The sequence below is a fragment of the Dermacentor variabilis genome, chromosome 9, assembly GCF_050947875.1.
Source record: "Dermacentor variabilis isolate Ectoservices chromosome 9, ASM5094787v1, whole genome shotgun sequence".
Taxonomy (NCBI): domain Eukaryota; kingdom Metazoa; phylum Arthropoda; class Arachnida; order Ixodida; family Ixodidae; genus Dermacentor; species Dermacentor variabilis.
Window position 1 is genome coordinate 100,770,489 of NC_134576.1, and position 25,725 is coordinate 100,796,213.

General features: G+C 43.3%; 1 protein-coding gene across 1 annotated transcript in view; it reads right to left on the reverse strand.

Annotated features, from left to right (window-relative positions):
• Nucleotides 1-1,199: 1,199 nt before the first annotated feature.
• Nucleotides 1,200-25,725, reverse strand: part of LOC142558470 (uncharacterized) — a 30,992-nt gene continuing 6,466 nt past the window's right edge. The window contains exons 4-8 of the mRNA XM_075670602.1: nt 22,998-23,139; nt 19,881-19,904; nt 17,368-17,391; nt 10,731-10,763; nt 1,200-1,229 (exon numbers count right to left, since the gene is read on the reverse strand). Of these exons, the coding sequence (XP_075526717.1) occupies nt 17,388-17,391; nt 19,881-19,904; nt 22,998-23,139 (170 nt within the window). The 3' untranslated portion in view covers nt 1,200-1,229; nt 10,731-10,763; nt 17,368-17,387. The remainder of the gene's footprint in view (nt 1,230-10,730; nt 10,764-17,367; nt 17,392-19,880; nt 19,905-22,997; nt 23,140-25,725) is intronic.

Sequence of the window (25,725 nt, forward strand, 5' to 3'; positions counted from 1 at the left end):
GTGGTTACCTCAGAAAAACGTTCTTGCGTTTTACATGTATTTCAATAGGCCGCGTCGGAGTTGGGCCCGAGCTAAAGCTTCCTTTTAACTATTATTTTCAGCACGTGGCCAGGTGTTTGCGGCCCACACCATCATCGGCATGCAGTACAGACACATTTGCAGAACTGAAAATCACGAGGGAAATATTGATTTTACTAAAGCCTAACGCACAACCCTGGTGCATTATCCAGTCTTATTTTCCGTAACATAGAGAAAGCACACTACGTCAACGAAGAAATTTTTTTTTAAATTTACCTGCCTCCGTTATTTTTTGCCTTAGTAGATAGTTGACTCGTCGCATTACTGATATGAACTGATCAGAAAGCGACCATGCGTGCTTACTATCCTGTCAATGTATTTCGGCAGGTTTCAAAAAAAGCAGGCGAAATATGCATTTTCGTTCCTTTTTTTGTATTTCCGCTAGTACTCGATGGCCAAGCAATCACAAAGTGTAAAATTGTGGTGATCCTCCTGACCTTTCGTAGTAGTTGTCGGTGGAGCTGGAACAGAGCGATGCGAAAACGTCATGGAAGTTTTTGACACTAAACAGGCGAGGGCCCTTAACGCCAGCCCGAGTAACATCGTGTGGCAAAAGCAACTGCGCTCGATAACGTAAATTGAAAGTTTGCATGGTAAAAAAATATTAACGTAACAACGATGCGTTCGGCCTTCATCCTTTTTGTAAATATCTAAGTATTGATCGCTGCGTGACTGCTCCTTAAAACAAACACACTAGATTGCACAACGTTTCAGGCTCGAAGTACAGGGTCCCAAGAACTATCTCGCGAGCAATGAAAACTTTTACAACTTCCAGTGCGAGTTGGTGTGCACATGTTATTTAGGGCAATATCTACCTTGTCGAACAGATCATTCTAGTTGTTTTAGAACGTTCGTGCTCGGCGAAGCAAGCTGAAAAATGTGGTATGAGACTACTCGTTAGAGGCCTGACGTGGCCTGTGCCTGTGGAATTAGGCCACTGAAGAAACATGGTATTTTTATTCACATGAACTAAACTTCAGCCATTTATGTTTCAGTTTTGAATGCGCGATTCCTACGTTACGCGTCGGCGATTATGCAACATCGATTCTACCTGGCTCACAGGAAACTGCAGAGTTGAGAGATAAACCCCTCGAGAAGTACGGCCATCCTCCTTCACTTACTCGTCTTTTTTGACGTCGCTTTTGTAGTCGCTGAAAAATATTCACCGGTACACTTGTTAATATACAAACAAGTATCTTTCTAAAGAACTACACCGTACACTGCTAAATTCATTGCGCAAACTGGTACTTACAGTGTTACTTACGTGTGCATTTCAACACTGAGCATGAGATTTAGTCTCAAAGAGGAAACGTTCCGCAACTCCCTTAAAAGTTTTGTTGGGGAGACTTGTTGATCGCAGTATATACATTGTGGGTTCTTTAGGCAGGCATCTTTCGAGCAACTATTCTAATCTCCTATCAATAAATACCTTATATTGAATTGCCTTTGGTAAATTAAACTATAAGCAACAGCAGCAGTTTTACTTCAGTTTATCATATTTATCAAGCCTACACAGGGCGTTGCAATAAAAATGTGCACGAATTGTCTTTATAACAGGGTAGCTGCAACAATTAGGCGATGTTTTAGGATTGCTTCATTCACAGAGACATGCCATCTCCATCCATATTTACTGAATCCATATTTTACTTTATCACTAAAAGAAACGAGATCATTGATCTCAAGCCAAACTAGCGAGATCGCGCCTTCATTATGACGCTTGCTGCCTGCTCGCTCTATGCGGTGGCATCTGCTAAAGTCCTGATAGCGGCGGCGGTCAGACCTGTGGCGCAGCAGAGGGTGCGAAGAATCCCTGGATCAGGACAGGCCGCCATTGTAATATGAGCCTGGCAACGTTTAACGCTACAACGTTATCTAGTGAGGCGAGTCTATCAGTACTATTGGAGGAATTAGAGGGCAGTAAATGGGATATTATAGGGTTCAGTGAAGTTAGGACGACAAAAGAAGCATATACAGTGCTAAAAAACCGGCATGTCCTGTGCTACCGGAGCTTAGCGGAGAGACGAGAACTAGGAGTCGGATTCCTGATTAATAAGAATATAGCTGGTAACATACAGGAATTCTATAGCATTAACGAGAGGGTGGCAGGTCTTGTTGTGAAACATATTAAGAGGTACAAGTAGAAGGTCGTACAGGTCTACGTCCCTACAACCAGTCATGATGACCAGGACGCGAAAGCTTTTATGAAGACGTGGAATCGGCGATGAGTAAAGTCAAAACAAAATAACCGATGCTGATGGCCGACTTCAATGCCAAGGTAGGCAAGAAGCAGGCTCGAGACAAGTCAGTGGGGGAGTATGGCATAGGCACTAGGAATAGCAGGGGAGAGCGATTAGTAGACTTTGCAGAACAGAATATTATGCGGATAATGAATACCTTCTTCCGCAAGCGGGATAGCCGAAAGTGGACGTGGAAGAGCCCTAATGGCGAGACTAGAAATGAAATAGTCTTTATACTCTGCGCTAACCCTGGCATCATACAAGACGTGGACGTGCTCCGCAAGGTGCGCTGCAGTGACCATAGGATGTTCAGAACTCGAATTAGCCTAGACCTGAGGCGGGAACGGAAGAAACTGGTACATAAGAAGCCGATCAATGAGTTAGCGGTAAGAGGGAAAATAGAGGAATTCCAGATCAAGCTACAGAACAGGTATTCGGCTTTAACTCAGGAAGAGGACCTTAGTGTTGAAGCAATGAACGACAATCTTGTGGGCATCATTAAGGAGTGTGCAATAGAAGTCAGTGGTAACTCTGTTAGACAGGATGCCAGTAAGCTATCGCAGGAGACGAAAGATCTGATCAAGAAACGCCAATGTATGAAAGCCTCTAACCCTAAAGCTAAAATAGAACTGGCAAAACTTTCGAAGTTAATCAACATGCGTAAGACAGATGACATAAGGAAGTATAATATGGATAGAATTGAACATGCTCTGAGGAACGGAGGAAGCCTAAAAGCAGTGAGGAAGAAACTATGAATAGGCAACAATCATATGTCTGCGTTAAGAGACAAAGCCGGCAATATCATTATTAATATGGATGAGAAAGTTCAAGTGGCTGAGGAGTTCTATAGAGATTTATACAATACCAGTGGCACCCACGAAGATAATGGAAGAGGGAATAGTCTAGAGGAATTTAAAATCCCACAAGTAACGCCGGAAGAAGTAAAGAAAACCTTCGGAGCTATGCAAAGGGGGGAGGCAGGTGGGGAGGATCAGGTAACAGCAAATTTGTTAAAGTATGGTGGGCAGATTGTTCTGGAAAAAATCACCACCCTCTATAGCCAATGCCTCATGACTTCCGGCGTACCGGAATCTTGGAAGTACGCTAACATAATCCTAATCCATAAGAAAAGGGACGCCAAAGACTTGGAATATTACAGACCGATTAGCTTACTGTCCGTTGTCTACAAAGTATTTACTAAGGTAATCGCAAATAGAATCAGGAACACCTCAGACTTCTGTCAACCAAAGGACCAGGCAGGATTCCGTAAAGGCTACTCAACAATAGACCATATTCGCAGTATCAATCAGGTGATAGAGAAATGTGCGGAATATAACGAACCCTTATATATGGCTTTCATTGATCACGAGAAAGTGCTCGATTCAGTCGAAACCTCACCAGTAATGGAGGCATTACGGAATCAGGGTGTAGACGAGCCGTATGTAAATATACTGAAAGATACCTATAGCGGCTCCACAGCCACCGTTGTCCTCCATAAAGAAGGCAACAAAATCCCAATAACGAAAGGCGTCAGGCAGGGAGCTACGATCTCTCCAATGCTATTCACAGCGTCTTTACAGGAGGTATTCAGAGACCTCGATTGGGAAGAATTGGGGATAAAAGTTGATGGAGAATACCTTCATCATCATCATCAGCCTAGTTACGCCGACTGCAGGGCAAAGGCCTCTCCCATACTTCTCCAACTACCCCGGTCATGTACTAATTGTGGCCATGTTGTCCCTGCAAACGTCTTAATGTCATCCGCCCACCTAACTTTCAGCCGCCCCCTGCTACGCTTCCCTTCCCTTGGAATCGAGTCCGTAACCTTTAATGACCATCGGTTATCTTCCCTCCTCATTACATGTCCGGCCCATGCCCATTTCTTTTTCTTGATTTCAACTAAGATGTCATTTACCCGCGTTTGTTGCCTCACCCAATCTGCCCTTTTCTTATCCCTTAACGTTACACCCATCATTCTTTTTTCCATAGCTCGTTGCGTCGTCCTCAATTTCAGCAGAACCCTTTTCGTAAGCCTCGAGGTTTCTGCCCCATATGTGAGTACTGGTAACACACAGCTGTTATACACTTTCCTTTTGAGGGATAGTGGCAACCTGCTGTTCATGATTTGAGAATGCCTGCCAAACGCACCCCAGCCCATTCTTATTCTTCTGCTTATTTCAGTCTCATGATCCGGATCCGCGGTCACTACCTGCCCTAAGTAGATGTATTCCCTTACCACTTCCAGTGCCTCGCTACCTATCGTAAACTGCTGTTGTCTTCCGAGACTGTTAAACATTACTTTAGTTTTCTACAGATTAATTTTCAGACCCACCCTTCTACTTTGCCTCGCCAGGTAAGTGAGCATGCATTGCAATTGGTCTCCTGAGTTACTAAGCAAGGCAATATCATCAGCGAATGGCAAGTTGCTACGGTATTCTCCATCAACGTTTATCCCCAAATCTTCCCACTCCAGGTCTCTGAATACCTCCTGTAAACATGCTGTGAATAGCATTGGAGAGATCGTATCTCCCTGCCTGACGCCTTTCGTTATTGGGATTTTGTTGCCTTCTTTATGGAGGACAACGGTGGCTGTGGAGCCGCTATAGATGTCTTCCAGTATATTTACATACGGCTCGTCTACACCCTGATTCCGTAATGCCTCCATGACTGGTGAGGTTTCTACTGAATCGAGCACTTTCTCGTGATCAATGAAAGCCATATATAAGGGTTCGTTATATTCCGCACATTTCTCTATCACCTGATTGATACTGCGAATATGGTCTATTGTTGAGTAGCCTTTACGGAATCCTGCCTGGTCCTTTGGTTGACAGAAGTCTGAGGTGTTCCTGATTCTATTTGCGATTACCTTAGTAATTCTTCGGGAATTCTTCGGGAATTAATTACGACTCATAAGGACGTCAGTAGGCTTCCGACGACTACCGATTAACTCTAGCAATATTAAAGCCCTGCTCACTGACTTTCCAATTATTTACTTTCTGATTCATTTTGCATTTGCGTAATTTAATGCAATCTCAGTGCTCCAAACATGTCCATGTAGGATTCTTCAAACTAGCGCCAGCAGCATAAATTTTGAAGCATTTTTACTCAAATTTTGGTAGAAAATCCAACATTGTGTGCCCTGAATTTATTTTCAATTGATTTTGGTAGGATTCCCAGAGAAAAGGTTAGCCAGCCCACCAAACCATTTTTCCAATAGTTTGTAGAAGAATATGGAAGGAGCTGCTGTTCGTATGGTTCTCATTACATGTGCTGTATGCCTGAAGCGCTGAGTGGCTTCAGTTAAAATAATTATAGGATGCGCTCCAACGAAAATATTCCAGCTTACTTCGAACATCATCATACAGTATTTCATTTTAGGAAATTATACTCTCACCCGCCACGACACTGTTAGAAATATATTGCAAAAAAAGGCTTCTATGCATTGTCCGAAAATTTCGCTTCATTGTGCTTTTAGTGTTACTTGCTTTCTTGACCACGTTCATGCAACGCAGAGTTACTTTGCTTTTGTACCATATTTAGCACTGTCTCATTTTTTACCGTCCCGACAGCGTGACGATATTCTGTAGCATATAGTTTGGGCAACGTCGCAAACAGTTTGTATCGCTTTCGCGCCCTCAAGATACAGCTTTAAGAAAAGCTGCGGGATTCAATGCGTGCCCCATTGGCTTCGAAGAGGTGGCTCAGCCTTAAACGTTATGTCATCCTTGATATGAAGTGCGTGGGTATATTTCTAGTCGCAACTATAAGGGTGTAGTTCAGCGTACCGTAACGTTGATCTGGCGTAATGTAAGATTTCCAGTCATTCGCGAAGTTCGTTTTCGTTAAATGCGAAATTCGGGCGTTGCTGATTTCTGCAAATCAGCAACGTCCGAATGGACATGTTTGGAGCACTGAGATTGCATTAAATTACGCAAATGCAAAATGCATCAGAAAGTAAATAATTGGAAAGTCAGTGAGCAGGGCTTTAATATTGCTAGAGTTAATCACTAGTCGTCGGAAGCCTACTGACGTCCATATGAGTCGTAATTAATTCCCGAAGAGCTGACATTTATAATCTTCACTAATACTGCCTCTAATATTAGTTTGGGTCCTTCACTTTTGTAGCAAATCACAGGTTTGTAGCCCATAAAGGAAAAGCATGCGATTTTTAAAAAAAATTTAAACCTACCTTTCATTGTCACGCTCGTTTTAGGTGGAAGTGGCACAATGGCACAAAAGAACTTTCGTGAACTGACCGCACAATCGTCTTGACTCAGTAACTCAAATTTTTTAAACCTTGCATTCAGTTGAAACTTGGGCATGTTATTCTAACTGTTAAGCACCTAACAATCGACTTGAGTCTATAGTACGAAGTAATATCGTGCACATATTAGTTAAAAAATTCTAGGTCTAACGAGCAATTGGCACCGTTGGGGCTATACCTCTAACAGTGCATTTACCTGCCCATCATTTCTGCTGAACTTTGACTGAGATACACTTTAGAAGTTTTCGAAACGCATCGTAAAGAGAACGAGTGATAATCAGTATTTACAATGCTCAGATATGCCTCCATAATATGCGTCTTCATACGAGGTGATTACAGTGAGTTGCCGAAATAAGAAATTCGGAGAGCGCCGGTTTTATACGTTCAGTCATGGTCTTCCAAAACGTGCACCAAGGCTTCTTCAAAACTAGCTGTTAGCAAAAAAGTCGCAGTTTCGCCCAAAAGGGGAAGAACCGATTTCGATAGCGAATTAGCAGACAGTCACACAAAGTAAGGATAGTATCTTATCGTCCGTCTAAACCTGTAAGAATTCACGTATAAACTAAAATCAGCAAGCGTGGAGTCAGCTCGCACAGGCAAACATGAACACGTCGCACTCGATCACTGAGGACACTAGCTGTCAAAACGCTGGCGCGAGGAAGCGCGGCAGCAGCAGCGAGCGAAGTGACCTTCGTGTTGCCTATCGCTTGAACGCAAACGGAGCCGCGAGGACACAGCACGCACGAAGCTATGAGCCGTCGGCGCACCTAGACTCTGCCCCCTACGCAGATCGCTTTCAAGTTTCGGCCCGCGCGACCACGTGCGGACAGAGTACAACGCCGCCGCCAGGGTCCTCCCCCCCCCCCCACGGTACCTTGCGCGCGACAGACGACGGCGCGCTTCCTCTCCGCTTTCCTCCTTTGTGCACGTGATATTGAATCGCCGATCGTCGGCTACTCGCGCACGCCTTCCCTCGCACATGCAGCATAGGGCGCGCGGCGACAATGTTATCCCCCTTGGACTTTATACGGAACATTACGGGGACGCCAACGGTGACGGCATGGCATAAGTGCGCCTTGACTGTCTATATATTTGCTATCAAAGTTAAGAATGATGCTGGTCTAAGAATTCTGTCATATGCTTCTTTTTGTATTCATTCACCAAGGAACAAACTATCCAAAAGCGCTCGGCTAAGGAGGTACAGGGTGACAAGCATTGCTTAGTAAAAGCAGCAGGTACAAAAAAGAAACAAAAAAGAAACCTGAGAGCCTGTGCTCAACTCCGACATTTCTACAAAATATAAGCTATGCTAAGCACATGAAACATTCTAAATAAGATGAAAATAAACATGCTAAAAAGTGCAGCAGAAGACACTACTCGTGAGATCTCTGATGCGTATGTGCGCACGATCATGTACCACATAGAAAGTGTTAACTTAATTCACTTAAAGCGAACTTCGCCAATTTATGTTTAATTTTCTGTGCGTAATACGCACTTTGTGCGTTTGCCGATCATCGAACTTTGATTCTGGTTGGTCTACATGCGCACATAAATTTGCGAAATATACCCTCTAGGAGTACAAACGTGCCCACTTCACTTACTCATCTCGACGATCGCCTTCTTAGTTGCTGTAGAATGGTCACCGATACAGATATCAATATACAAAAAAGCATCGTCATCAAACAGCGTAAACGGCTAAATGGATTTTGTAACATGGCGCACACGTCGTTGCTTACGTGAGCAATTTAACCTTAAATATATTTATTTTCAAAGTGTAATTGTAGAGCCCCTCTTTTTAAATGTTTGTTGGGAAAATGGGTTGAACGCAGGATACATACCGTGGGTATTTTAGACAGGCATCTTCAGATCAATTATAAGATACCCTTAACTATAAATAATCTATATTTGAATTACCTTTGTTAAGTTACAGTACCAGGCATGACGGCAGTATATATTTAAGTTATCTTATCAGATTTACCAAGCCCATATAGGTTTCTGCAAAAATAGGCACAGAACTTCTGCTCAAAAACGAAATGCAAGAATTAGCTGATTTCATATGGATTGCTTCACTTACAGACATATACACTCTAAAGCCATTCAATATAGTAATTGGACAAGTAATTATGCAGATTAGACCAACTTTTTCACAGAAGGAACTGAAAAAAAAAACTGATGATTGACCTGATTGACGATTTAAATGCAAGTTAGCGACATGGCATCTTGACGAATACGCTGGCTACCAGCGCGCCCTATGCGTTGGCGTCAGCTAATGTCCTGATAGTGGCGCTGTTTGGCAGTTTAGTTTCTTGGTGAGATTGGACGAGCCGCAGGAATCATTACCGTCGACATTTCACGTGTATGTAATGGAAGCATCCCGAATGACTGGAGGTCTTGCAAAGACACAAGATTACACAATGATGAAACATTACAGTACATTGAACTACATCGATAAAATAGCGATTATAGCCTTAACCACGCACTTCTTTCTTATAAAGGATGAAGTAACACTTCACGCTAGGCCAACAATGCCAAGGTAAAGAGGCACGCATTGAACTACGCAGCTTTTCTTAAAGGGGGATTTTGAGGGCGTAACAGTGATGCAAAGTGTTTGTAAGGTTGCCCCATTTATATGTTACAGAATATTGTCCCGCTGTCGTGATGATGAAGAATGAGGCACTACTAAAGGTCTGATATCAAAGGTTAACTCTTTATTTGGGAACTAGGGGCCAGATAGACAAGTGTACACCCAGAGCACAAGGAAACTAAAATGTTGAACACCGCAGAGATCCTTTTTTTTTGCAATATGCATCTAGCAGTGCAGTGATGGTGCCAATACAACTTCGCATAATGAAATACGGATTAATTATTATGTGCAATGTAACTTGCATATTTTCCTTGTAGCGCATTTCATGATTAACTGAAGCCAGTCAGCGCTCAAGAGATGCAGTACAAGTGAGGAGAATCATTAAAATAGGAGCTGTTTCCATATCCCTCCGCAAACGTTTAGAAAAATGGTTTGGTGTATACCAGTTATTGTATTCGCGGAATGCCTCCCAAGTGCAACCAAATAAAAAAAAACAAGATACCCACTATTGCATTTCTCTCAAAGTTCGATTAAGAATGCTTCAAATATAATGCCGCGGGCACTGCATACACGCTTTTAGGGCGCAGATTTAGGGCTACGTTGGGACAAATGTCTGAACCGGAGTAGTGACTCAGCGGGAAAATAGTGTGGGGCACACAGAATAGTAGGTATATTTGTAATTACATGTATGTACCTTATTTGGCTGATGAAAAATAGGGGCAAAAACTTTCTGATTCACCCTCGTACCAATCTGGTAGTGTTCTACTTACGTAGTGATTACGTATAATAGCGAAATAAAAGGCCTAACGAGCAGTTGGCGCTCTTGTTAGCTATATCTTTCACGGTGCCAATCCTTTCCGCTGAACTATGACAGAGTCGTAATTTGAATTCGAAGCACCTTAGTAAGTGATCGAGTGATCTCTAGCCTGTACTTGAAACTTTTGGATGTTGACAGTCTCAGTAGTATGACTATTGATTTGATGCGATTACATTGAGTTTCCCAAATAGGAAATTTGGAGAGCGCCCCCCAATTTTGTACGTTCAGTTCTCTGTCTCTTAACTGTCTTAAAAGTTCGACTTACTAAAATAGAAAATACGTGCTGGGTTAGCCCTTCTGTGATACGCCGATTATTTTATTAAAGGAATACAGTAGCCTACAAAGCTGGGATTGGGTATTATGGCAACCAGCATTGCAGAATAAAAGCAGCACGTACAAAGAAAAAACTAAAAACATATGCCAAATTACAACCTATGAGCAAAATACTATCCGTAGCATGCAAATGCACATCCTGAAAAGAATAAGTACGAAAGATAAAAAATGCACTGGGAGATCCCACCCGTGAGATGCTAGATGCACAGGTGCGTACAATCAAGTCACGCATTGAAAGTGTTAATTTCTTCATTCGCTGAACGCAAACTTCACCAATTTACGTTTCATTTTGAGTGCGCAATATGCCCGTTACGCTTTTGCCGATCAAGGCAATGTTCAGCCTGATCAGTGTATATGGAAACAGAATAATTGTGAAATATACCCTTGAAGGAGTGCCAACATTCCCACGTCACTTACTCGTCATTGTCCTTGCCATGGCTCTTGTAGTGGCTGAAAAAGGGTCATCGATCACACATATAACCAGAAAGAAGGCATCGGTCTAAAGAACTACAGCATATACTGCTAAATGCATTGTCTAAACTCCTTACTTATCTTTGCAATTTAGCTTTAAATAGATCTATTAAATGAAAATAGTACTGCAACTCCCTTGAAAACGTTATGTTCGGCTTATATAGAAAAGGTTATATATTGTGGGTTCATTAGACAGCTACCTTCCGAGAAACTATTATAATCCCTGATCTATAAGTATAAGCCCTTACGGCCTTTTTTATTTAAATTCGTGAGCATTCCTATGCTTACCCAACGAGGGAAACCGTCCATCCGTCCGCCCGTTCTTGCCTATCGTAAGACGACCTCTTTCAAGACAGTGCCCGCAGCAGCGAGTGCATTCCCCTTCGTGCTGCCTCTCGATTAAGCGACAACACATCACTCACGAAGCAGTCAGCACTCGCCGCTCTCTACCTACCATCGCATCGCCCTCGCATCTCTCTTCGACGTGGGGAACTAAGCACCGATGAGACGGCACGCGAAGCTATCAGCAGTCGGCATTCACTGTCCCCATCGCAGATCGCTTTCAAGATACGGCCCCCGCGGTCGCACCATACGCAGCAGCCGCCGGAGTACGGTTGATCACTGTTGATGATGGTTTGACGCGGATGGATAAGGCGCTAAAGAGCGATAACGGTTTATAATGATCGGAATGTCGTCAGTGCGCCTGGCTACACCTTGCTACACCTACTTTGCTCGCGTCATCAATTCCCTTTGCGCCGCCGCCGGCAGCAGCTCATGTCACCGGAGCGCCGTCGTTTGTACTGGCCAGATCAAGTCTCATAACATTGATAATGACACTGGGCTGCGTGGAGATCAGCAAATCACACAATGCTTACACATACTTAGACAACTCACAGAGAAGTTTACGCGTGAATTTTTGCATGAATGTTTATATTTTCATGTACTTGCCCGTTCAGTTGCGGTGAATTGTGTATTGACTCGGTATATCTTTTCACATGACTTCAATCACCTGCTAATCTCAGTGCAATATGCTTGAGCTAGCCATGCTGATAGCGAGGAGCATATTCCGGACGATTTTTTCCAAATTTCTGCTTCATAAATTCTGCCCTATATAAAGACCTACGCTCACCAATAACCGCAAAATACTCGAATAAGTTATCTTGATGGCACATTTTCGTCATAATCGCCTAAAGTGCTTCCGTATGTTGGTGATGCTGTGCAATACCTAATCATACAAAGTGCTTGAAACTGGAAAAGCTGAAATTTTTGGACAATGCGGAGAAGATAGGCTTTTTGCAATGTATGAAGTCTATTAGAAAAGTATCCGACCTTTGGCCGAAGAAAAAATAACTGCCATAACTGCCGCGTTGGAAACCTAATCACCCTCAAAGTAGTCTCCTTGGGACTCCACACACTTCGCCCAGCGGGCTGCCATTCTTGGAAGCATTCCGAGAAAGCCTTTTTCGCAATGGAGTTTAGCTCAGCTGTCGTTGCAGCCATAATGTCCTCTCTAGCCTGAAATCGCGCTCCTTTAAATGGCCTCTTGATTTTGGGAAACAGCCAGAAGTCGCAGGGGGTCATATCAGGAGAGTAAGGAGCCTGTTGGACTACAGGAGTCTGGTTTTTCGCCAAAAAAGTCTGAATCAAGTGCGATGAATGTGCAGGAGCATTGTTGTGATGGATGCGCCAATTTACTGTTGACCACAACTAATGCTGTCTTGTGCCGCGCAGCATCACGTAGGCGACGGAGGACATCCCTATAATACTCTTTGGCGATTTTTTGACCCTGTGGTGCGTACTCGTGGTGTACCATACTGCGGGAGTCAAAGAAAGCAGTCAGCATCACTTTGACGTTGCTGAGCACTTGGCGGGCCTTCTTTGGTCTCGGTGACGTGTAATGCTTCCACTGTTGATATTGGTATTCAGTTTCCGGGTCGTACCCGTACACCCAAGACTCGTCACTAGTGATTATGGAGTTCATGAAGTCGGGGTCACTGTTTGTTCAATCCAGCGTGTCCTGTGAGTCTTCAACATGAAGTTGCTTTGCTCCACCGTGAGCAGCTTCGGCACGAATTTCGCCGCAACTTTCTTCATGGCCAAATCTTCGGTCGTAACGGAATGTGCAGAAAAGGTGGTGATGCCCAACTCTTGCGCAATTTCTTGTATAGTCACACGACATTCCCGCATCACCACAGCGTTCACTTCAGCAATGACGTGGCCATTTCGGCATGTTCATGGCCCGACGGAGCGTGGCTCGCTCTCCACCAATGGGCGGCCGTCTTTAAACTGGTTGTACCACTCCTCAATCTGTGTGCTGCTCATAGCACCGTCACCGAAAGCCGTGTGACACTTCCGATTGGTTTCCACTTGGCTGTCGCCCAGTTTCTGGCAAAATTTGATGAAGTTACGTTGCTCCAGTCACTCCGCCATTTGCCTTGCAAGAATAAACCGAGGGGAGCAGTGCGCACTACCTTACCTAAATGATGTGTCCCATCGACTGACGCTATCGGCAGGCGGGAAAAAATTCGCGCATGTGCACGGAGGTTCAAGGTCGGCTGATGCCAGCGCGCTTGTTTCATATCCATCAGGTGGTTCGAAAAATAACATAAGGTCGGATACTTTTCTAACAGACCTCGTATTACTAGCAGCTCATTGTTGGGCTTTAGTACGAGCAGTTATAATGAATAATTATTAATTATTAGGTTCTGAATAGCGTCGATATTTCTATGGCATGTTTTATATTTATGGAACTGAAGCCAGCTGGGGCTCAAAGCACGTAGTATACTCATTGCCAATCATGAGAATAGGGACAGTTTTCATGTTCTTGCGAAATGTTTTGTAAAAATGAATTGGTGTGTTCCCAGATGGTGTTCCTGGTGCAATGAGAAGGAAATCTAAGAAAGACACTATTGCATTTTCTGCCTAAGTTCGAGGAACAATGCCTCAAAAGTCACGCTGCTGGTGCTAGTCTGAAGATCCATCTATCGCCATGGCTGTAGCAGTGACACATTCTTCGATTTCGACGGGTCAACACTTCTCAGAAAGTAAATATTGAGAAACTTTGTTAGCAGGGCTAAATAATAGTTGAGTTAATGAGAAATTGTCACAAGCTTATTGACGTCCCCTGCCACTAGGAATCCGTTGGCGAAGAGATGGCGTTATTACGTCCAATACACCGATAGATTATTTAATTTGGGCTCTTCTCCATCGGAGCACGTAATAGGTTTGTAGTCCATAGAGCGAACGAATGCGAGTAACATTTTCTTCAACCTACTTTTCATTGTCTTGTTCTCTTTAACTAGAAGAAAAATTCTATGACGACACAATAGCACGCTTATGCGATTAACCTTCATTGCTAACTTCAGGTAATTTGAGCCTATCTATCTATCTATCTATCTATCTATCTATCTGTCTGTCTGTCTGTCTGTCTGTCTGTCTGTCTGTCTGTCTGTCTGTCTGTCTGTCTGTCTGTCTGTCTGTCTGTCTGTCTGTCTGTCTGTCTGTCTGTCTGTCTGTCCGTCCGTCCGTCCGTCCGTCCGTCCGTCCGTCCGTCCGTCCGTCCGTCCGTCCGACCGACCGTCCGTCCGTCCGTCCGTCCGTCCGTCCTCCTGCCTGTCTCTCTAGTCTTGTCTGTTTGTCGACTCACGGGCCAAGTTGTATATGAGCTTGGTGGTCCACTGGTATGTGCTCATGGTCGTGATTTCATTATGGCTGTTCAATCTTCGTTATTAAAACTTGTTTATCTGCCTCTCGTCATGCAGTCGCCGGACAATCGACGCCAATTCATTGGCCCAAATTACCTAATAGCTGCGCCACTGGGTATGTGCTCAAGAGGACGTTGAGCACGCTGTGAGGAAGTCGCGGTCGTGGCGTTATCCTCAGTCCAGATTTGTCTTCCGACTCCTGTAATGTCGTCGCCGTAACGCCATCGTCGTCATGCCATCATCGTCGTGCAGTCTTAACGTATTCATTGTCATACCTTCATCGGGAGGCCATCGTGGCCGTTTCATTGTCAACATCATACTGTCATCATGACTCTCGTCATACCGTTGTCACGCCTTCTACGCCAACCACATAACCTATGTTGTCTAATAGCATAGGCCACTAGGTATCTTCTCCTGGCTGTGATACCATAGTAGTCATTGTGTGGACGTCTCTCTAGGTTTGTCACCTGACTTTCGTCCTGCCATTGTCGTCATAAAGTCATCACGCATTCTTTGGCATACCTTCTTCGGGACGAACGTGTGTTCGTTTCATCGCCTCACTAAAGCTTCGTCTTCTGACTCTCGTCAAGCAGTTCTCGTCATGTTCCTACGCCGACCCAATGGGATAAGTTGCCTTATAGCTTGTGCCACTAGGTATGTGCTCATGACCGTGATGCCGTCGTGACCACTGTGTTGTCGTCGTCCCAGGTTTGTCCTCCAACTCTCGTCATGCCGTCGTCGTCAAGTCATCGTCGTAATAGAAACTTCATGCATTCATTGTCATACGATCGTCATGGTCGTGAAGACGTCATTGTCCTTTCATCGTCACAAAAGCTTCGCCTTTCGACTCGTCAAGCAGTTTTCATACCGTCATCTTCGCCGACCCAGTGCCCAAGTTGTCCGATAGCCTGGGCCACTAGACATCTGATCGTGATGCCATCGGGGTAGTTGCATTTTGTCATTCCAGGTTCGCCATCCGACTCTCGTCATGTCATCGTCTTCATGCCTTCGTCCTCAATCAGTCGTGATATATTTGATGCCATACCGTATCCGTGATGCCGTCGTGTTTGTGTCACTGTAATCACTCCAGCTCCGTCATTCCACTTTCATCATGTCTTCGTCGTCACGCCATCGTCTTCGTATTCTTCGTAATATAGTCGTCGTCACGCACTTATCGTCTCCTCATTGTCCCGTAGCATTGTTATAAATTTATCATTCCATCGTCATCATACACTAAGCATTCTAAGTAATACCTTCGTCGTGAAGTCATCACGATCATTCCATCGACGTCATTCTAACTACTTCGTCAAAAAGCCGTTGCCATTCCATGTCGTCATGGCGTCGTGTCCCGCTGTATCATCGCTGTCACTTCGCAAACGTAAAGTAGTAATGACGTCGTCTTTGTCATAACACCTTTGTCATTCCATCAACGTCATTCCTTCTTCATCATTCTATCATAATCATGTCGTCGTCATTCAGTCGTGATTGTGCCACCCTTCCCATACCATCGTCATTATTAGAGCTTTGTCATCTGGCTGTCATCATGTCGTTGTCACGCCACTGCCGTCATGCACTCGTCATCCAATTGACCCCAAGTTGACGTCGTCACGCTGCCTTCGTTACCAATTGTCATTGCAGAATCGTCGTGCCATTTCCGTCATTCCATCGTCGTCACACCGCCTATATATTTCCATCGACGTCATTCCTTCTTCACCATTACATCGTCGTCACTGCTTCGTCGTCATGCTCAGGGGCGATCTTGGCAGGCGAGTTTCATAGCAAAGTGGGCTGACACCGGACACAGTATGCGTCACACTCAGCCGAAGCAACGCAAGTCTCAAAATGACCACTAAAGATTTGAAAAGAACGTTACTTCAGCAATACGGCGTGTCACTACATATCTTGAATGTTAATCACATATCCGTCGACAGTGATTGGGGGATGGGTTCCGCCGTATTTTTAAAGCAAGAATGCAGGATGAGGTAGAAAAGGCTCGGCACCCGGCTCGCTTTCTTTTCGAAGCATGGTGAAAGAAGCGAGACCGATGCAACATCTCAGGATGTAGGAGCTTCATGCAAGTGATGGAGAGCAAATGAAATAAACACCTAGGGTTCACATATGACGGGAGCTCTCTGCACAACCAAACGGGTTGCTTGGGGTGAAGGCCACTCTCTGTTCCCTGCCTGGGGTTCTCTTCCGATACTTGAAAACAATTCTACGAAATATTTGTTTCTTGTCATAGATTATGCGCATTCGCGGTGTATTTTGGACCTCTAGATAGAAAATAAGCAATTTTTTTCAAGTGTTTCTAATTTCCCGCAATAAAAGAATACTATGTGCAGCAGCAGGATTTGCTAAGATATTATCTTCCGAACAATTGCAGCGTGAGAGGCTTGAGAAAACGGGCCCATAATTCATGGCAAGCAAATGAAACATCCTGAAAACAACAAAAATAGGACACAAGCGAAACGAAGAAAGACTACCGCGGAACACAGTCACGTTGCTTCACCCATTTTCTTCTGATTGTTTCATGATGACCGCTCTCCGGCTAGCTCCCCCTTTGCATTCTCCTTAACCTAACTATACTGAGATGCTACTGCTAAAGACGTATGACATCTACAACCTTTCACTAATAGTTAAGTGGGAGGAGAAAGCAGTACGAAGTACTCAAAGCGGTTATAAAAGCCATTATGAATATGTGGTGCGAAGGTAATTAGCATGGTTCAAGTATTACTCGAGTTAATAATTTATTCTCCCAAGCTTACTACCGTCCGCCGTCATCAGTCGTCCGTTGGCTAATAGAAGCCTAAAGACTAAAGATACAAGACTAAAATACAAGACTAAAGGCATGCGAGTAGCAAGCATTTTCGACAACCTACCTTTCTGTGTCATGCGGGCTTTAGCTGGAAGAAGAGGGGTACAATGTCACAAAAAGCACTTTTGTTTCGCATTTCTCCAAATTACATCAGGAAAAAATTTTTCAAAGCTCCTCTACCCATACCAACAGCACAATCGACTTCGCCTAATGCACGTTATTAAAGCGATGGTTTTCCCTAGCTCTTCAACCCCTTTGCGATTTCTTAATTTCTGACCCTCTACTGCCAACTTGGCAAAGTGTGTGCCACTAGGTGCGACTAAGAACGCAATAAAAGCACCAACAATCGGTATTACGAAACCCAGGTGTAGGTCAACAAATTATGCACGCGATCTCTTATCCGTAGCAAGAAATAGATAACTACAGAAAACCTGAACAAACAATGTCGGCTAATAGGCACACCAACCTATTAATGCAATGTTATCGTGAATTATACATAACAGTTCCTGCGATTTATCTTTACTAATTTAGCCAATAATCATGTGCCAGTGACAACGTGCGAGTTCTTGGTGAATCCTTCAGAACGGGCATGTCCCAGCATGATTTTGCAAGGCCCCTCATATGGGACATCTCCGGAGACAGACGCTTCTAAACTTACAGCTTACAGCGATATCAATCCAATGGTTCTACGGGAGTCTTCTAGCACTAAATTTGGCTAAACTTGTGTACACGGCACTGAATAATAATCTACCACTCTAGCAGCAGTGTCCTAAAGTCATAAAATCTTAATAATATTAGTCAAGTATTGTATTATTATTATATTTTATATTGCCAGGCTTAACGAGCAGTTGGCGTTATGTAGCTATACATTTCTGGCCGCACTTATCTGTCCGTTATTTCTGCTGAACTTGGACAGGGGTGCGCTTTAGAAGTTTTTGAAACACATAGTGAAGAATATATGCGGTTTCTAACTTGTACTTAAAGAGCTGGGATAATAAGTGCGTTCATGTTATACGTCCTCACTTGATGTGGTTACAATGAATTGCCCAAATTACGAATTCATGGATTGCTAGCTCTGGACATTCAGCAAGCCCGGTATTAAGCAAGCACCTAGTTGTTTTCAAAACTTGCAGACAGTCGGGCAAGATGGAGAGCTAATATTTCTACGATAAATCACTTCATCAACGTGTTATCAAGGATTCACTTGTCTACAGAGCTGGGCTGAGGTTGTCTAGTGTAAAAAGCGTCGCTGAATATTAGCAGCGCGTATAAAACGAAAAAAATAATAAGACACCATGGCTATAAGATACCATTGCACTTTCCAGCCTGTATCTAAAACAGGTAGTTCGTTTTCCAACAGCTCAATCAAACGTACGAATTTTTCACATCTTTCCACATTAAGCGAAATTATAACAACTTGTTCCACTTTATTTCTGGCTATTGAGACTACATTAAATAAAAGGAAGTGAAACCTTGTTCGAGTTAAAACTTAATTAGTAAACAATTACTAATTAGTCTGCTCCGCTATCCACAACACACAGCTATCTCCAGCATGTCAACAACGCTACTTTAGACTCCGCGTTATGTTTCGAGTGCTCAAATTAGAATTTTGAGATGTCGAGAAACTCCGTAGATATGATACGTCGTGAATTACAGAGTTAGAGGAACAACCCTACTAATTTATTATAAACGAATGCAGCGAAAAAAATGAAACACTGAAAAGAAACGGCACGTAACTGTGTCCGTCGCTTTGCGAATCGCCTGCTCTCGTGCTGGCGATACACTTACGAGGAACACACACCAGATTTTCATACGTCAAAACCCGGATTGAGGCTGTCATAAACATAATTCTTGTGAATATTTGTGTCTCACTCAAAGAACTTCTTCATTCATTAGAGTTGTTTGCCTTTGCCCGGCCCCCACCCTCAGAAATAACGTAATAAATATTGCGGTGTGATGACAAAATAACGAGCTCCTGTGAACATAATAGTGATGATGGTTATGAATAAGATGTAATATACCAAAATCAAGAGAAAGCAAATGGTTGAATGGCACCACGCAACATAAAACAAAAGGTGTCAGAAGTTTATTACTGCATGCAAAGGATGCGGTTGTAATAAAGTTTTAATGTTAAAGATATATACCGGTCCGAGAAAAGCTGAATGATGGGGGTCGCGAAGCGACGTAATATTTTTTGCGACTCAAAAGCGAAACAATTTTCTAGAACGCTAACATACAGCAAATCCAAAGAATTTATCTCGCAGTGTCAAAAAAAAATTAATTATGGTGTTTCACGTGCCAAAACCACTTTCTGATTTTGAGGCGTGCCGTAGTGGAGGACTCCGGATGTTTCGGCCACCTGGGGTTCTTTAACGTGCACCTAAATCTAAGTACACGGGTGTTTTCGCATTTCGTCCCCGTCGAAAGCTCCCATTGTCTTTTCTTATTATTTTTTATGTTATTTGTCTCTTTTTTTCGGGCACACTCACTGCCCCACCGTTCCGATTCTTTGAATAGAATACTACGCGTTTGCGAAATGAAGTCCGGAAGAAGCACAGAGTTCGTCACGTAACTTACTCGTCATCATCCTGGCCGTCGTTGCTGAAAAATAATCGACAACGAACTTGCACAATGTTTTCTTCGTTTTGAAAAAGAAATGACGTAGACATACCTGGCCGTTGCTTCATCTATGAACACAATAAAACATTTACCACGGCAGTACGCTGGAGAAAACGCAAGCTAGCAACCTCTTGCCCCTGTAATCGTTGTGTGAGTATTTTTCTTTTTCTTTTTTTTTGCGTCACGCGTAATTATTTACTGGTATTTCGCCAGATAGAGTAGAAGGTTGGGCTTGTTAGTTTTCCATCCTGGTGTTAACAGCGCAAAACGTAGAGGGGACACGAGACGAGAAATCGACACCAGAAGCGTTTGTGGTGTCGTCTTCTTTTATCGTGTCCCGTCTACGTTTTGCGCTGTTACGACTAGGCCAGATAGAGGTCATACCAAATGGTTTGCGAATATCAGTTTACTTGAGAAAGTTGATTTCCTAATACGGTACACTGTGTAATTGTGGGCTGCTACATTACTCATGAAGGATTAAATAATGTAATATTGCGGGCGCTCTTTACCCGTTATGTAATAATTGCAGTGAAACCAACCTTAACAAGAGACATTGATCTCAACAGTGCGCGTCAGGTCGATCGAAGGAAAATGCAAGACATGCTTACCGAAGGCGTAATGGAGCTACCACTTTCGTTTGCTACAGAGACAAACAAGATCACTCAAGAATAGGTATGCTCCTATCATGGTATTGATCAGGCTTTGGTCCACCTCCCTACACCTCCAGCAAGAGCGCTCGCTCAAGATACACTGACATGTTTGCCTTGGTACCACATAGTCCCGCGAATCTGTTTTCTAACAGCTGGTGGACCGCATGAAGAGGAGATATAGTGATCATTTTCTTTCCTAACGTCCAAGTAACCTTCGAGCAGATAGCAGAAATTCAAAAGTGGCAGTAAGGTAGTTGGCGTATACTTTTGGGGGGCTTTTGCTACTTCGACAATATCTTATTCTTTTTCCACATCCTTTCGAGAGCTTTCTGATAGACCTGTCAGAAATTCTAGTCATATTCAAAGAGCTAACTGCGGACTGAATAATAACTGCTAATTTTGCTTGTCCCTAAATGCTGCCCTTGAATACATTTCGGCTTCTGCCGTCCGACCTAACTGTAACTCCGACTCTAACCAACATGCACAAAGTGAGGAACTTCGCACTTCTGTGCCCAGCCGCCAATGACCGGAGCTTCCTGAAGTTTACAAACAAGGATTTTTTTTTCGACACTGCAAACAGGAAGGTAGTCCAGTGCAACAAGCAGGTGGCGCCAAAAATTAACAATCGAAGAATTCTTTTAGTGGATTGTTCTGAAAGGTAATACGATCGCTCACTTGTACGTGAGAAATCTCCCAAATGCCGTTGAAACCACGATCGAATCCTCGACTTAAAAGTTGAAGTACGCTTTAGGCGCCTTCTAGAATTTTTTGCATACGCAGCAAATTCACTGATAGAATTATCAAATACCTGTGTGAAAGTAAACACTGCATTCTGTTAGTTGTTCTTCCGTAACGTAATAAGATCAACTTTCGATATGAGTAGGTGAAGTCCGCCACTTTCACGTTTATAAAACTTTGCATTGTACCACTCTCATGCCCGAAGGAAGCTAGGGGACATAATCACTTCTCATGTAGGTTCTTATTACCAACCCCAGTGTGTTAAGAAGTCAGACAACGTTTCTTTTTATTTACACATTAATGACAAAAACTAACAAATACCTTTCTATGTAAGTGAACAAAGTAATTGTCTACTCATGTTTGTAGTCCTAAATACCCGTATATCTAAACACACAGCTGAAGATATGACGTCGTGTTCTCTGTCTGCATGTTGATTTTGCAATTTTATTCTTCTTATCCCAGTCCTCTCTGTCAGTTTTGAAGATACAACAATTCATACCAAATTAGTGTCAATTGTCCGGGCAGCTGACCGCCGTAATACGATTAAGCAACTTTCACTTCCGTATGCATATAACTTTCTATCCGGAAAGAATAATTCACGTAAACGTTTCCGACTTAGTTTTACAAAACAATTACACTGATGTGCAATGTAATGTACAAGGAGTCTCACGGCGATACACGCTTTTAAAACTATGCAAACTATGTGTGTGCGTGTATGCGCGTGCATGTGTGTACTTTGGCTACGTATGTTGGTAGCCTGCGCCCCCCCCCCCCACACACACACGTTTTACGGCAGAGTTTCACATTGCGGCACAAAGGAGCCGCCGTGCAGTGTTGTTTAGTGGGCTAGAGCCCACTAACTGTAAACTCTTAGAGATACAAAGCTTCTAATTACAAAAGTAAATTCCGTGGTTTATTCTGCCAAACCCATTAAACTCTTAGAGATACAAAGCTTCTAATTACAAAAGTAAATTCCGTGGTTTATTCTGCCAAACCCATAGAGGCGTGTCGTAATGGGGGACTTCGGAATATATTTGACCACGTTGGGGTTCTTTAACATGCACTCGATACGCGGCACACGAGTGTTATTGCATTCTGACCCCATCGGAATGTGGCCTTTGCGGACGCGGTCGAACCGACGACCTCGTGCTCGGCAGCGCAATGCCATCGCGACCGAGTTATACCGCGGCGTTGTGGTACGTTTTATCCATTATCGCAAACGCGACAGGCCTTCAAATCTAAAGCTTCTTGAAACGCACCAAATTCTAGCATTTCAATTTAATTGCTATTCATAATAACCGAATCCTATGTACCCACCGTGTGTAATCATTGTCTTTTAAGAGACGCAGGTGGAAGAGCTGGAACCCCTCGTGATGCGGCAACGATGCAGCACTTACGACTATCCCTAGGAGAATTAAAATGGCGTTAAGCTAGCTTCTAGTGGTTTTCGATGTAAACAGTTGGGCAATTCGTGGTAGACAATTCAAAGTACCGCTTCTTGTGAAGTCTTTTTATAAAGCTGTTGTAGATATCAATGCGACAGCGTCGCGTGGCGTTCCAAACTCTCCGGTTAAAATTCCGAGACCAGAAAAAAAAAAGCATTCTTGAAAGCTTAGGAGAAGGATGAGGAGCTTAGAAGGATAACGAGGAAGGGTGTTTGCGGTTTTAGGAGCCGTGATTGTCCTACCTTTGGCTTTTTTGGCAGTTGATGCTACAAGAGAGCGGTAAACCCACGTTATGACAATCTAGTCTTGGCCGCCTTACATCAAGTGCACTCGCAGGTTCAGGCATGGTGGTCCCCCTACCTCGCTGTCTGTTGGCCGTCGGAACTGTAATAAATTAGTCAAAACACGTTAGTGAGCTCAGGGAGGGAGAGAGAGGAGGGGAGCACCCCGCCCTCTCTCTCTCTAAATGCATCAGTGCGACACAGAAGCTGTCACTAGTCTGACTTACTCATCATCGTCATTATCTGTACCGGGGTCACTGAAATAGTGCAAGCAATACACACAGTTGATTCTAGTGAGCTGCTGCTATCCATCAAGAGTACGACGAACTAAATTACATTTATCGGCTTCTCACTAAACACTGTTCCTTTTCGTTAGTGCAAGCTAAATACATTCGCAAAATGATGCACGCAAACACAACGTGCCATGACGCGAAAGTCGTTTACTGATTCCTTACTTGTGAGAGTGACGCACCTGTGTTTTTTACTGCTGCAAAAAGAAGGCTTTCGGGTAGCGAACTATCTTAGCCATTCTTTTTACTTATATATACTGATGATACAAAATTACCATTTTAAGACTTTTCAAGATATCTATCTAAATATATGATATTTTTTTACAAACGCTGTTGCCATTTCTAAGTGCCTTGTAATTTCATTAGACAGAGATTGCAGCAGAGCTTATGTGGTATTATACGGTAAAGGACTTATAGCCATATTTTGATACATCCTCTATTACATATTCCCCTCGTTTATAATGTGATCGGTACACCGTCGTAGGTAACCTTCATGGTGGTAGCGAAACACATCGTGTTCTCTTATGGTTGCACGAAGTACCAGATTGAAAAAAAAATGTTTAAAGGTTATCAAACATCTAGTTGACGTCGCCCGAAGACAACAGTTTTCCTGAGATAGTTGGAGGTAACAATGGGGTGGAATCGCTGCTCACGGCACGCCATCGCGTCACCTCTCTGACGAGAGGAGTAAGAGGAGCGTTGGACTGCTTAAACTTTTAGGCCACACTGTCGTCGGGATAGGTCCACATTTTTAGGCTGCACCACCTTCGGGATCGGCCCACAGTTTCAGGCTGCACAAATCCACGGGACCGGTTTTCAAATGCATTGCCTTCAATACTGGCCCACACTTTCAGATTGCACTATCTTCGAAATCAGCCATCAAGAGAGGCTGTAGGAAAACATGTACCTGGACTCACTAAAAAGGCATTGTCTGTAAAGAAATATTGAGCGACGTCTCCAGGCAAGGTCGTCGAGCTGCTGCATTAAGCGGCGTGCTGAATAAGTTTGCCACTGACCGCCGGTTATTTGCTTTACTCACAAGTACTTGGTATAAAAGGATCAACATATAGTACGATGTCACTGGAATGCATGATCGAATTTGTTTTATCCCTAGATGGCGCCGCTGTCACTAGGCCGTTTTGCGAAGCTTTCCAGCGCCTTTTAAAACACAGGGCTTTAAAGTTCTTTTGCTTTGCTGACCCAGCACGTGACTCTGCTTGGCTGCCAGCTCTTATTGGAAGCATTCAGATGAAGCCACGTAACGCGCTCCTGCAGTCCTGTTCACAACTTCCACCGTATCGCTAGAGACAGGGCGATATAGACAAGGTGTGCAGCTTTTTACTATGCTAGCTGTGCTACAATATGGAGATGTTGACGACACCAACCCATAAGGGGTATGGATGTTCATTGCTTTTCAGACGCCACATCGTAATTCGCGTCTTGAAACTTGTACCTCTTCGGCATAAGAGAACCACCCGGTTTTTAACCCAGTCACGGTACAGAATTAAGAGCGAAGAACCGGGCCAAGTGAGCGATCGATTTGCGTACATATATGCAACTTTTTATTTCAATAAAAGCCAAGAGTTCAGGCGGCAACCATCAGGTAAAAGCAGTTGGAAACAACTGGAATGGCCCCATCAAGCTTGCAAATGGTTTAGTTTCAGTGCATTTGGGCTAACAGTATCGCTTCCGGATATATATATATATATATATATATATATATATATATATATATATATATATATATATATATATCATAAGAAGCCAACAGACAAAGGCCACGGACAACATAGGGGAAATTACTTTTACTTACTAGTTGAATTGAAGAAAATGATGAATTATTGGAAATAAAACTGGATGAAAAGACAACCTGCCACCGGTAGGAAACAATCCCAAGTCTTCGATTTACGCGTGCGATGCTCTACCAATGGAGTTACCGCGGCGCGTTCTCCCATCCAATTTCTTGGCTATTTATGTTTTTATTACTAGAACTAACCCTGGGAGTGTTGGCCAGCACCAATACTCACAAACGTATATATATATATATATATATATATAAATATATATATATATATATATATATATATATATATATATATATATATATATATATATATATATAATTTCGCGGTCATCTTTGGTTCATTGCCCAAGGGTGCCGTCGGTAGACCAACCTCTTTCAGGGGCAACTACAACAGGGTTTCCTAACTATCAAACTATCATGTATCAAGACTTAAACATTTGCAAATAACGCGTAGCCGATAAGGTAGTGTCGTTTGCCCTCGCTTGGAGATACTCCCATCATTTTGTTTGCATTCCGTCTGATTAAATCATTAGTCGTAATTCATTATTACGCTTTCGAAACATTAAAATTAGATTAAAAAAAGTGTCAATGAGAA